Here is a 14,815-nt window from a genome sequence, read left to right as displayed (position 1 = left end):
AAATAGACAATTATTTATTGTTAATTAAAAAATAAATATAAAATCTTCCGTTTGTTCACGTTGTGAATTTCAAGTTCGTAATTATTTTTAACTATGTATTTATAATTTTAAGAAAATTTTTAAAGATTTAGTCTACTCTATCATTAATTATTATTCAAAAATGAAGTTAAAAATGTTATTAAAATTGTAATTCTTCAGACTTTGATAAAAAATGACTGAAAATGAAATTTTATATTTGGCAAATTTAACTTTAAACTTTCGATTGTCTACTGTTTTTAGCTACCGGTTTTCTGTCACAATATTTGTCAAAATTTTTAGATTTTTAATTCAATTTTCCTTTTCAGTTCTAATTCTATTCTTTTTTCAAAATCATGCAGATTTGTCCAGCGGAACCGTGAGTAAACTTTATTCCTTAATTAAATTATTTGTCAAGGTTAATTTTTACTGTCACATTCGATTTAAATTTTAATTTCCTTCCTCCTCTAATAATTAACTTTTTAGTAAATTATTAATTTTTGTCTTTGTTTTTACAGTCTCAAACCCGAGAGGCCACCGTCAATTATAGAAGCAAGAAATAAAATTCGGGTAAGAATAAATTCTCAATTGCAGTTATTTTCGTATCGATTAAGAAAATTTTTTTATCTGCTAATTTTTTTTAATAATTTATGTTTTCTAATTTAACTTTTTTTTTAGTTGGGACACGAGTCTGGTTGTAATTGTTGTTGCTGCTGTTCTCCAGAGCCAAAATGTTTGGTAAGTCAAATTATTTTAAAAGTCTTTAAAATCAATTCAACGAAAATTTATATTCTTTATTTTTTTACAGGAATACGTTCAACCGGAACCTGCAAAATCCTTCGCTCCAGTCAGGGTGAGACATTTTTTTTAGACTATATACAGAATTACTGTCTTGGAAATTTTTAATTTCACGAATTCGACAACTGAATAATTTCTTTTCTAATAAAATTATCGAAATAAAAAATTTTTAGTACTATTGGAAACCAAACACTGCAATGGAAGACAATACAACCTACAAATTATCATTTTGGGATGGTCCAGCATCTCGAGCAGTACCTTATAGTCCTGAAGATTGTTTAACGATCGGAGATGGACCATTGTCTGACGAAACAACTCACAAGGTAAATAATTAAAAAAAGTGGACAAGATTTATCTCAATTTTAAATCAAATGAGGATTTTTATACAAATTTTTAATTATTTCCAGTATTTTCCTAATTATTTTTAATAATTTCCGAATTATTTTCAATAATTTTCTAATTTTTGCCAATAATTTCCTAATTATTTTCAATGATTCTGCAGTTAAGCTATCTCGGAAATTGGTGCGTTCGACCAGAACCCAAAATTACGCCATGTGACAAAGAATTATTTAAGAGAGGACCAATACAAGATGTGACTACTCAAAAACATGATTTCACCTGGAAATCGACACCAAAAATTACGTCGATAAAAGAAAGAAACAATTTGTATTCTCCTTGTGTGTCAATGTCAGGTAAACAAAATTAAATTCCACAAATGAATCAAAAAAATCAGTATAATTCAAATTTTTCCTCATTCAATTAAAAGAAGGGAAATAAAATTCGAAAATTTTCTTTACAGACGACACGACGTACAAATTAAGTTACTATCCTTCCAATTGTCGCGAACCTGTTCAGTCCTTCAAGCCAATTGAAAAGTACGAAAAATCTGATGTACCACTTGATGGTTGCACCACTTACAAATTAAGTTACTGGCCCAATCAAGTGCCAGTGAAGGTATTTATTGACAATTATTTAAATAAGATTGAAAATTAATTAACAAATAATTTTAAAAATTATCAATTAATTTTTAAAATTATCAAATAACTTTTAAAAAACTAATTAATTGGTAAATAACTTTGAAAATTATCAAATAATTGAAAAAACGAATTAATTGTCAAATAACTTTGAAAATTAAGCCCCAAATGTCTAATCGAGTCTCAAATTTCTAAAAAATGAATAATTTCACAGGAGGAGCAACCGTGGAACTTAAAAAGACAATATCATCCACCAGTAACGCCTTTGGACGATTGTACAACGTACAAATTGAGTTATTGGCCGAATTGTGAAAAACCTCGAAAACCATTTACAATGAAGAATGCGAAAAATTTATTTAATGCCTCCTGTTGTTTTGACGACAACACAACTTACAAATTAAGTTTCTTTGGATGCGGTGGAGACAAAGCGGATCTGATAAAGCAACCGGAAAACATTATTTTCTCACGTTGCCCACTCTCCCTTGACACCACAAACAGAGTATATTCTTAAATTTTATCTTCTATGTTTAATTCTCTAATTGCTAATTTACATTTTTACGAATTTTCTTCATTCACACATTTTTTTATTTATTTAATTCTGTTATTCAATTAAAGTTAGAAAATTTATAAATAATTGAATTTACAAGTCTACTTTTTAAATTCAGTGAAGTTCAGAACGTTTATAATCAACGATTTTATTCTCCACAAGTTTTAAACGTTCAAATGAAGAAAATATTCTCCACTACAATAATTTTTATTAATTATTCATTGTAATAAAAATGAAAACCGTAACTTAACATTTAAAAACTTGACAATTAATTTTTTTGATATAATCAATGATTCAGTGATCAAAAAATTTTCATTTCATTACAATTTTGAACGAAATTTATCTGCTTCCTTTTTTTCGAAATTACTATCTAAAGAAGAAAAATAATTAAAATTAAACATTTACTTAGTTAATAATTAATTATTTTTAGTATACTAAATAAATTGATTGTAGAAATAAACAAATTAAAAGAATAAAAGGAATATTGTCAGTTGAACGTTCGAAATTTTAGGAACATAATATTTTTTTGAACGTTCAAATGAATGAAATATTTTTAAAACAATTTTTTATTTCAAAATATTTTCAAAAATGACTGATTGTAATAAAAATTATTCTGAAATTTAACATTTAGAAACTTTATAATAAATTTTGTTTGGATACATGACGCAAAATTGTCATAAAATTTTTAAATTGAAGAAGAAACAAATTTTCTTCATTTTTGAACGTTTAGAACTTTTTGGAATATAATTTAGAAGAAAAAATAGATTTTTCAAAGTTAATTATTTACAAAAATCTTAATCAAATCCTTCGCAAGAATTCAATTATTTTTACAAGTAATAACATTTCTCAAAAAAATTTAATTATTTAAAAAAAATATAATAAAATTCGTTGCAATAATTCAATTATTTTCATAAATAATAAATCGATTATTCGGTAATTCATTTTTAAATCAATTTTTATTAAAAAAAATTCTAGAAGAATTCAATTATTTAAATTAAAAAATAAATAATTTATTGAATAATTCAATGTTTGTTAAAATTGAATTCTCATAAAAAATTTTATCAGCAAATTTTTAAAAATATTTTAAAAATATTTATATTTAAAAATATTGTATCAAAAATAATTAAAATCGTGCGATCAGTTTTATTATTTATGAAAATAATTAAAATTATTTTAAATTAATCGAATTTCGCAGAAGAATTTTATTATTTATAAAGATACTTGAAATTTTAACAAGAATTTTTTTTTAATTTTTCAACAATAATTGAATTTCTGCGAAGAATTTTATTACTATTGAAAATAATTTAATTCTTCCAACGAATTTTATTCAAGTTTTTAAAAATAAATGAATTTCTGTGAAGAATTTTATTATTTATATAAATAATTGAATTCTTGCAACGAATTTTATTCAAGTTTATAAAAATAATTGAATTTCGGTGAAGAATTTTATTATTTATAAAAATAATTGAATTCTTGAAAAGAACTTTGTTAAATTTTTTTAAATAATTGAATTCTTGCGACGAATTTTATAAAAATCTTTTTAAATAATTGATATTTTTTGAAAAATTCTATGAAATTTTGTATTTTAAATAATTGAATTCCTGTGAAAATTTTATAACTTTTGAAAATAATTGAATTTCTGGAATCATTTGTAACTTTTCCAAAATTCAATTTTTTTTTTTAGTATTTTCAACTAAAATTCTACTATCAATCTAGTATTTATGAAAATTGTAAAAATTATTCATTAAATAATTTATAAGTCATAATTTTATGATAGTTCTTGAAAAATTAAGTTATTTAAAAAGAAATTATTGTCAGAAATAGAAAAAATTGAAGGTTTTATATTAAAATTCGTGTTAACTTCATAGTTAACAAGGCGAACAAAAAAAAAAAACATTAAAATTCAGTTTTCTCATGAATTTTAAGAATTCTATTTTTCCACTACTTTTACTAAAAATTTTTGACTTTTTCCTGATTTCCCTGACAAATTTTAGTTTCCCTGACTTTTCCCTGAATTCCCTGACCAATTTTACTTTTCCTGACTTTTTCCTGAATTCCCTGACCTGTGGCAACTCTGACTATATTAGCGAGACTTTTAGATGTTTCAGTTAAAACTTTCGCTATTCTATAGAGAAAATTGTCGCTGTTGAAGAGGAAATATTTTTTCCGTGCAGAAAAAAATTTAAAGCAAAAAATGTATTATTTTCCTGTAGGAATAAAAATTTTTCTCAATCGTTGTGAACTTTAGCTACTTCTAAATTATACCGTCTCTATAATAAAATAAATAAGAATCAATATTTCCGAACATAATTATTACTTAACGACAGGCATTAAATACGTAAAAATTGTATAAAAGTGCTTCGTCTGAAACGAAGTCTTAAAAAACGGAAATTAAAACTTTTTTGTTATTTTCCGTTTTTTCTCTTTTAGGCATTAATCTACATAAAATATAAAATTACACACGATTCGTCTAAAAATGCTTCGTCTAACAAAAAAAAATAATAAAATTCATTATTTTCATTCTTTCTTTTTTTCCTATTTAGTTGAGCTACTTAGGGAATTGGTGCGTCAAACCGGAAGCACCAGTTGTGCCATGTCGACGAGATTTGCTTGGTAAAGGACCATTGCAGGACGTAACGACACAAAAACACGATTACACGTGGAAATGCAATGTTCCCGGCTTTGGTTTTCGACCCGAGGACAATCTCACATTCTCACCACTACCACTCGAGTGTAAGTGTTTGCATTGCAATGAATATAAAAATCCCGAGGATTAACCAGCATAAGATAAATATATGATTTACATACATAATATAGAAGTAGAAGAAATAGAAGAAAAAGAAGAAGAAAATTGAGATTGTTTTTCTCCTTGGCTCACGATTTCCCGCAATAGGGCAATTAAAATAACTTTTTACTATTATAGCCATTTCGCGGCTAAAAGATCATTGCCTCCGGATTACTCACTTTTACATTGCTCAGAATTTATACACTCTTTAATACTCCGATCATTAACCCACATAAGAAGAAGATATGTAATTCGAAAATTTTATTATTAAGATAAATGACTCTCTTGAGTAATCCTTGTCCAGATAAAGAAAATAATTTTTTCCAAATGTTAAAAATAATCCTAAATGACTGAATCACGAATGCTTTTAAATAAATAAAATAAATATTCATTTTAATAAGCTAATCTAATTATTAAAAAAATCGAAAAAATGAAGAGACGCGCATTAGCAAAGATTTTGCAAAAAAAAAAAATTAACAATTTATAATAATAGTTATTATAATATTAAGAAAAAGATATATATTTAAATAGATTCCCACAGAATTCTTTATACGCAATTGTTGCGAAAATTCTAACGCTCCCACATGACATTGTTTATCACGGCGGTGCATTCAAGTTTTGCCTAATTATTCATCGCGCATCAATCCTTTTCTCTTTCAAAATACACAATAAAAATGAGAAATTCATCCTTCTTGACAACAAATATGAATTAATCATTTCCTTTCCTTTGTGGTGCTTTTTTCTTTGATCTTTTTTTTCTATATGGCATTTAATTTTTTATCAATAGTCGCGATCAACGCGTTATTGCAATAATACTTCTCGGAAATCATCATTTCAAGTGGGTGTTTAATTTGTCTCCTCAACAGATACATATTACAAAAAATGAAAAAAAAGAAAATAAAAACTTTATGAATAATTTAATTTCATGAATTTTTATCACGAGTTATTATTTTAATAATGTATATTTTATTTATTGCAGGTTGCACAACAAATAGACTCTCATATATTCCGAATAATTTCAAGTCTTTGGAATCGAACGTTTCTTTTAAACCTATACGAGCATATCAACCGTGCGATGTACCATTCAGTGCTGAGACGACAATGCGTCTCAGTTATCAACCATTAGAACCTGCTGACAAAGTGGATATGCCGTGGTCTGGTAAAAATTCTTATCAAAAACCTACGACACCTTTGGAAGAAAATACAACGTATAATTTAAGGTACTGAAGCAAAATTGCTGGTAATTTGTAATATTTTTATTTGATTGATAAGACAATCGAATTGCACTGATAGAAATTACTGAAAATTTTCTATTATTGTAAATTATGAATTTACTATTTATTAATTTACCGATTTACTATTTACAGGCCTCGGATCGACTTTAAAGGCGTTAAAAAAGTCACTTTACTCGATTGAAGATTCAAAAAAAGTCGAAAAAATCGTTTATTTTTGTATTGTCACAAAAATTTTATTTTCTCAATTTTTTCTAAGGATATCAAATTGAGAGATACATTTATTGTCTCAATTTGATATCCTTAGAAAAACTATGTTGCTTTTCTTTGAGCTTTCACTAATTTCTAAATTCAATTATTCAAAACTTCAATAATTTTGTTTAAAAGAAAAGAATTTAAATACTTCTTTTCATTTTTCCAAAGGAATTTAAATAATTTCAAAAATTTCAACTTCAATTATTTTTAATAATTTTCCGAAAGTTTTTCGAGAATTCAATAATTATTTAAATACAAAAAATCCATTTTCTATAATAATTGCAACTGCAAGGCTTCAAGATTTCTCTTTATAAAGTTAATAAGCTGAATTATTGAATATTGAAAATATTCAAACAAAGATATGAAAATAATTAAATTTTAAAAAATTATAATAAAACAATTCTTAAAATTTTTTTTTTTTTAATATTTTAAAACAATTTTTGAATGATAATTTATTTTTAAATAATCATACATATAAAAAATTTCCAAATAATTTAAATTTAGGAAAATTTCTTGACAATAATTGAAATTTTTTAAATAATTTTTGGAAAATATTAAAAAATATAATCAAGTTTTTGGTAAATTTCAATTGCAAATATGAAAATACATGATTTTTCCAAAATTTGAATCATAAAAGTACATTTTTTTTAAAGTTTAATTTCCACTTTTTCTACATGATTATAATGTTATTTTTCAAAAATAATGGAATTTCTTGAATGAATTGTTGGACAATTTATAAAACTAATCTGTTTTTTGATGAATTTTAATTAAAAATTTTGAAAATAATTATTTTTTTGTTCAAAATTTCAATAATAATTCGAAAAAATTAGATATTTAAAAAAATTTCCATGTAATTATTTTTAGTACATATTTTTAATTTTTGGAAATATGCAATTGAAAATATTGAATAAGAATCGAATTTGAAAAAATTTTGAAAATATTTAAAGAATTGTATTTGAAAAAATTGAAATAAAAAAATTCTAAGAATTAGTTTTTTGAAATAATTTCTAGTTTTTTCAAAACTAATTTTCAATTTGTTTTTTCATTATAATTTTTAAGAATTCAACTATTTTAGAAATTTGCAATTAAAATTTTTCAATAATTGATTTCCAAAAATTTGAATTACATATACACTTCAAAAAAATCAATTATTCTTTTAATAAAATTTTACAAAATTTCATTTATTTAAAAACTTTTTAAATATATATTTTCAAAATTTAATTATAATAAAGAAAAATTAATCAAAAATAAATCTAGAAATATTTGACTACAGTTATTTTTTATACTATAAAATTCCAAGTAATTTTCATTTAATACCCAAAGGCAGTATTTTGTTATTGCAATATTTGGAACAAAAGTCGAAAAAGTCACATTTTTTAAAAATAAATCGAAAAAAAGTCACCTTTTCAAAAACAGTCGAAAAATCGAATTTTCCGAGGTCTGTATTTATTAATTTACTATTTTTAAAGTTTAAAATTTTATTTTACAGCTACATTCCGCCAGGAAAATTTGTCCCTCGTTCTCCCTCTTCACCGCCATGCCCTCAGCAAAATTCTTGTGAAAGTTAGTGAAAAAATTTTCTAAGAGTAAAAATTCAATAAGAAAATTAAGTCTGAATATTTGATATATTATAATTAAAAATAATATATCTACGATCAAATGTGTTTCTAAAGTTTTGAATCTCCTTCAAATGAACGACAAGATTATATTGTTACTTTATTTAATTTGTATATTTTATTAAAAAAATTATTTTCTATAATAGAAAAAAATTAACTCTAAACTAAATAAAAATTTATAATAATTTATATTATTTTCCATATCATTTAGTCAATTTTCAAACATATTTAAATAGACAAGAATTCTCGTTCTATTTGAACGTCCAGAACTTTAGGAAAATCAATACGTAAATTTATATTACAATTAAATTATTTTTCAGACCAAAATACTCCAACATGTTTTCCGTCACCGTGTTGCCCTTGCATTGGTAAGTTATTTATAAATAAAAAATTCTAAATTAGTTTTTAATTATATTTCTGTTAATTTGTTTCTAAATTACAAAAACGAAACTTTCAAACTTATTATTTTTAATCTTAGGTATTTTTATTTTTACCTTTTATTTCTAATTAAAAAGAAAATTAAATTTTCCCTATCATTGCAATGATTTATTGAGAATTGAAAATTTATTTTACAGCTTGTGGATCGAATTGAAAAACACGAAATCAACTGCTCCGGAGAAGAGATAAATAATCTATTGTATATATTGTATAAATGAAAGAAATAAAATTTTTGTTATGAAACATTTAAAACAAAGTTTTCTAATTTCAAAATGATTGAAAATAATTTTAATCAATCTAGGATGAGTTTAATATCATTTAATAAGAATCAAATGAGAATCTCTTGCTATTTCTTATTGTTCGTTTGTAATGCGATACGGTAATATTAAGTCCTTGTGTCATTTGAACGAATTTCCTGCCAAGTCGTGAGATTATTTCATACAAATTTCGTCTGTTATTTTATTAATAAAATTTTGTATTCAGAAAAAATGATTTTTTTTTTAAATAAAATTAAAAATTAAAAAATTTCTAAATTTTGTACTGTACGAAAATTACGATTTTTTTTAATAAGAAATTTTTGCTTATAAATTTACAAAAATTAGAAATTTATAATTATTATTATTATAATTTAATAATTTTTGTAAATTTCAAAAATTTCGTCAAGTAAAGATACATTTTCAATACTTTCAACTAATACTGTAGTGAACGATGCATATTTTAAAAGACTGAAATAACATATAATAAACATAAATACGGTTTGAGATATACCTACGAAACAACAATGCATAGGTAACGAAATAAAAGTTAGAACCCAAATCTTAGAGGTAGCAACTGGAAATTCTATTGAATATACGAAAGTAAATTTCTAAAGGTTCACTTATCCTTACATTCAAAAAGGATCAATTCACAGGTATATGAAAGTCTGCAAGGACTTCTAAATCATCCCAAATTGTAATAACTCTAATGATTTTACCGAAAGTACGTCATACTTTTATATCACTATTGTTCTATTCTTAAAAACCCATTATAAGGATATTGGAAACGTAAACTGACCATACATCCAAAACTTATTTTACCCCAAAGCAAATATTAACAAAACTTTTGGGAAAAAAATAACTAACACAAAAAAATTGAAATAAATAAATTTTCAAAAAAATTAAATTAAATTAATAACATATCGAATATTACTATAATAAAAAAATATATCATAAAAGATAAAACTAACCTCAAAAACTCGTGACCACGCAATTTTGCATTTTTTCAAACACTTTTTAAAACACCAACTATTATAAGAATTGAAAACTGCATAGAAAAAGTAGTTACCGTTAAAATAGACTTTATACAATTTTTGAAAATTATTGAAAATAATCCATAAAACATTATTGTTTAAATTCACTCAAACGATTTAAATTTTAAAAAGGTTGCGCACGCACTGAAACTTGAAACGTCAGGAATGTAGCATGACAATGGGGGGCCCGAGAATTAAAATTTCACTTTAACATTAAAGTTAATAATTATTAACAAAAATTTAGATGGTAAAAATTATTAAAAAATGGTTACATAATTTCTTCTGTTAAAATTGAACGTAAAATATTTAAACAAGTAGACTTTGATTAATTTTCAATGAAAGAGGAAGTAAAGGTGCTGCACTCTACATGCCTGAACTTTGAAGTGTATGAGGCTGACGCAGGTAAGGTTAGTTCTATTCCTGCAGTTGTTCCAAACGCATCAAACGTAGAGAAGCTTGACCACCGGTTGTAACGGTAAGTTTTTTGGAATTCTCTTAAAAGTAGCATCCTGTGTTATTAAAGTTATAAAATATAATATTATTGTATACTGTTGAAGCATCTAACTGTTTTTAAATATAGAATATATTCGTTATTCTTTCTCAACCCGTTTATCTCTAAAATTGACATTTTATAGGTTAGGTTTAAAATCGTTAAGTAGAATTGCAACATTTATTCGTTTCCACGGTTAAAATCTATAATATTTCGCTTCGTTTATTGTAATCCAATAATTCATAAACTTGATTTTATAATTTTTTCAAAGTTTTCTTTGTATTTGGTGAAAAATATGTGAGTTCTTTATATTTGCTTGGAAAAGTGTAAACAAGAAACCATAAAAGAGTCGAATTATCAGAAAATGGCGAGATTTCAGTGTAGTACGTGGAATTTCTTCATTTTTGCCGTAAATTTATTTTTCACGTTTTTTCAGTGAAAAATGTATTAATACATAAAGAAATATTGTTTGACTTTGAAAATTTTTCCTTTTTTGATCACTGGCCCTAAGCGTCGCGTCATTTATTAGGCATTGTTAGTGAAATATGTCATTATAATGAAAATTTGTTTTTTTTTCTTTTCAAGCATTTACGTCACAAAGAACACTTCAAATTTTTAACAAAATGCCGAAATCAGCAACCGAAAAAAGGAGGGGCGTTGGCAAAAAACGCGTTAAGGACCCAAACGCGCCAAAACGACCATTGTAAGTATCTCCAGATGTATCTATATAACTCCATTACTTTGTTGAAAATTCTCTCTCTTTATTGCGCATATCTTTCATTATTGTACATTCATTTTTTTAAGTGCATTTTATTTCCATTTTTATTGATAATTTATCAGTTATTATTATGGAATGCTGTTAGGCTTGTGTAGTGAATATGCAACCCGTCATACTTATTTCTATAGGAAAAGCGTTGTCTGTTGTGTAGATTGCATACTTCCGGTTGGTTTATGGCGGGAAAGATTTTGTTAGTCGGGTAGTATTCATTCCACACAAAAAACTTTGCTTTCTTATATTTTCCATCTTTTTTTTTTCTTTGTTCGCGTTTTTTTTTTTTTTTTTTTTTGGAATTTCAGTTATTTTATTCGTGAATCATAGTGAAGAAGTAATTTTATTTTATTTTAAGGAATAAAATAATTATATTGTACTTAATTTAAATTGATTTTTTGTTTTAATTAAAATTTAATTTAAACACAGTATTTAATTTTTTCTAATTTGTTTGATAATTTTTGTGTAACTAACTGTTGTGTTTTATTATTCAATTTACGTTCAACTAAATGTTTATCTAATTTTACATTTGTTTATTATTATAGATAAGATTAATTTATTGCATTGGAATTAAACAATTTTATTTAATTACTTTTTAACTAAGTATTTGTTATTGTTGATGAAATAAAAATTTTTTTAAACAATAAAATTTTTATTCATTAAATAAAAATTTTGTTTTGAATTAAATAGAAACTGTTAATTTTTATTTAATAAAAATGAAAAAAAGAATTAAGAATTTCAATTTTATTTAATAAAGATGAAGAATAAAATTTTTTTATTTAAATAAATTTTTAATGATTTAAAAAAAAAAATTTTATTGATTAAATAAAAATTCTTTTTTTTAATTAAATAGATATTTTCAAGTTTAATTAATAGAAATAAAGAATAAAATTTTTATTGATTAAACAAAAATTATATTTTTGAATTAAATAAAAAATTTCAATTTTATTTAATAAAGATAAAAAATAATAATAATAAATTTTTAATGATTAAATAAATTTTTTATAAAATTTCGTTTTGACTTAAATAGAAAATTGCAATTTTATTTAGTAAAGACAAAGAATAAAATTTTTATTTTTTAAATAAATTTTCTTTTTATTAAATAAAAATTTTATTTTTAAAATAAATTTTTAATGATTAAATAAAATTTTTATAAAACTTTCGTTTAGAATTAAATAGAAGATTTTAATTTTATTTCATAAAAATTGTTGTAAATCATTTAATAATTTAAAATTAATAATTCATGAAATATAAAGTATAATTGTTTTCTTATCTCAACTGAAGCTGAAATATCTATTCGATTAATTTTAAATTCAAATCGATTTTATTTTAAGCTAAATTTAATTTTTGAACTTTTGCGTATTTGAATTATTTTTATTTAAATTTAATTTAATTTTGTATGTTATATTTAAATTTTCTATCATGAACGTTCTAATACAGACATTAAGAATTCTAAAAAAATTTTTAATTTAAAGTTTTTTTTGTATAAATTTCTAAACGAAAACAAATTTTTTTTTTAAGGTCGGCATTCTTTTGGTTCTGCAAAGATGAGCGTGCGGAAGTAAAGTCAAAAAATCCCTCATATACAGTAGGAGATATTGCAAAAGCCTTAGGCAAAAAATGGGCAGATTGCAGTGCTGAAGATAAATCCAAATACGCTGAGATGGCAGAACAAGATAAAGATCGATATGACAAGGTAAATTTTCACGCTTGAAATGATAATCATCAAACAATTTATTATCCCTTTTTTTTTGCCGATAAATATAAAACTAAAAAAAAAAAATGTTCTCTCTTTTTATTTTCCAGGAAATGTTTAACTACAGAAAAGGACAGGAGGGTTCAGAAAATGAAGGAGACTAAATAAAGGATAACTGAGGATGGCAAACGCGCGTCAAAATCTCTTCTATCACTCCATGTTTTAGATCCCGAAGCACACCTCATCAACTGTACATACCATTTGTCTTATTGTTAGCGTAAACGCACTTGCAGTTACATCACTAGTTCAAGTAACGAAGTAACTAACCATAACTTACCGTTCATTTACAGTACAGTAACTAAGTAAAATAACTATTACTTTTAAAAAAGCTATTGTGTGTATGAGTGAATTGTGAGGCACGACTAGCATGAATGGATTTTGTATTTTTAACCTATTAATAGTAAAAAAAAAGAAAAAAAAAAAATGAATAATGTAAAATTGAGTAGAATATAAGGGATTCCTTGTACAGTTTGTTTGCCCAGATATTATAATTAGGGCATTGGTTTGCTTCGAGCGATTTTTATTCGGTGCGGATATCGCAACCGCGTACCTGATGTAAGTATTAGTCTATTAGGAAAATGTCTGGCGCTGCGTTTCTCCTTCGTTATTCTGTTCTATTTCTTTCCATTGTAAGGCCTTGATCTCGAATCTTTAGGCTTGAGATGGTACGTTTTTGATTTAGTTCAGTATATATTTTTTAATTATCCTTTTTGCGATTTTAAGTGATTGGCTTGAAGTAAATTCAAATTGTAATTAGGAAAAAAAAAAAAATAATAATTAACAACAAATCTCGAAATTTTTGTTTATGAGATTTTGCGTATATGACTATAATAATGATAGTTTTCGTGATTTTCTTTTTTTCATTAATTTGGAAGGAAAAAAAAACAAAGAATTGTAAAATCGCGATTTTTCAAGTCAATGAAAGGATTGTTAAGGAAATTTTTGAAAAAATTTTACTTCGGGGATAAATGAATTTGTGTTTATAGAATTAACTCCTCGCCATTCTCTGTCTCTTTATTAGTAGTTTTTTTGTCCAATAAAAGGTAACTTATCTGTATAACAAAATTCAATCAGTTTTTTATTTCTTTTTCGACCTTGGTAATTAAAAAACAAATCAATGGATTTGAAAAAAGTAGGTCACAGAATTTATTTGTCGTTGGTCATTTGGAATCATCCAAATGTTACGCAAAGACAAGAACAAACCGGTTGGGCAATGATCGAAAAGTGCATCAGAAGAAAACGGTCCATGTTTATAAAAACGCCTACACAGGAGAATCATCTGTGTAACGAAAGTGTCAGCAGATCAAACTCCTTGACTTCCATTCCTTCTTGCGATTGTGAATTTACCTGGCTTCTAGATTCCATGAATGTTTGCGGAGGCCGTGTGAAAGTAATTGCAGCTTCCTCACATTTCGTTTTTACAACATTATGAAATTTAATTAGATTCGACTTGATTAAGGTCACTGATCTTTTTGTTTTCCTATTTTAACGACCTTTTTATCTATTATATATTTTTATTTTATTCCCCTAAGAAAATTAGTAATGCCTACTTTGATTGTTTTCCAAGAAGACGAAAATTCAACAGACGTAGAAAAATTATAGACCTAAAATGTAATTATTGGAAAAAAATAGAGTTTTGCTGACGTCGGGAGATATTGAAGAAATCGAACTTGAAAGGTCATGCGTTCAAAAATAATGTCGGTAATCAATGAAATTCGAGCGCGGAAGAAAACGAATTTTACATCATTCAGGTCTCACGACCGCGTGCCTGACCTTTCTTTGCAAGAACGAAAGTTCGCCAATGTTTCTTATCTCATTTTGCCTTCTAAATACAATTATAAGATCATTTCTC

General features: G+C 24.7%; 2 protein-coding genes across 3 annotated transcripts; both read left to right on the top strand.

Moving 5' to 3' along the window:
- Positions 1-287: 287 nt before the first annotated feature.
- LOC122507823 (stabilizer of axonemal microtubules 1-like) lies at positions 288-8,905 on the top strand. Of its 2 annotated transcripts, XM_043620750.1 has the most exons (13): positions 288-394; positions 534-585; positions 694-753; positions 824-868; positions 987-1,136; positions 1,316-1,505; positions 1,613-1,767; positions 2,002-2,286; positions 4,878-5,067; positions 6,099-6,339; positions 8,096-8,169; positions 8,543-8,590; positions 8,798-8,905. In XM_043620750.1, exons 1-13 carry the CDS (start codon positions 372-374, stop codon positions 8,812-8,814), a joined length of 1,530 nt encoding a protein of 509 aa, XP_043476685.1. In that variant the 5' UTR covers positions 288-371; the 3' UTR covers positions 8,815-8,905. The 2 variants fall into 2 exon arrangements, with proteins under 2 accessions (XP_043476685.1, XP_043476684.1); XM_043620749.1 differs by lacking the exon at positions 8,798-8,905 and having other exon boundaries at positions 8,543-8,768.
- Positions 8,906-10,279: 1,374 nt separating this feature from the next.
- Positions 10,280-14,028, top strand: LOC122507825 (high mobility group protein DSP1-like). Its single transcript, XM_043620752.1, has 4 exons — positions 10,280-10,423; positions 11,024-11,141; positions 12,729-12,903; positions 13,014-14,028. Exons 2-4 carry the CDS (start codon positions 11,062-11,064, stop codon positions 13,065-13,067), a joined length of 309 nt encoding a protein of 102 aa, XP_043476687.1. The 5' UTR covers positions 10,280-10,423; positions 11,024-11,061; the 3' UTR covers positions 13,068-14,028.
- The last annotated feature ends 787 nt before the right edge of the window (positions 14,029-14,815 follow it).

Source organism: Leptopilina heterotoma, unplaced genomic scaffold (genome assembly GCF_015476425.1).
Source record: "Leptopilina heterotoma isolate Lh14 unplaced genomic scaffold, ASM1547642v1 Lhet_51, whole genome shotgun sequence".
Classification (NCBI taxonomy): Eukaryota; Metazoa; Arthropoda; class Insecta; order Hymenoptera; family Figitidae; genus Leptopilina; species Leptopilina heterotoma.
Note: the sequence above shows the minus strand (reverse complement) of the source record. Positions and strands in the feature narration are given on the sequence as shown.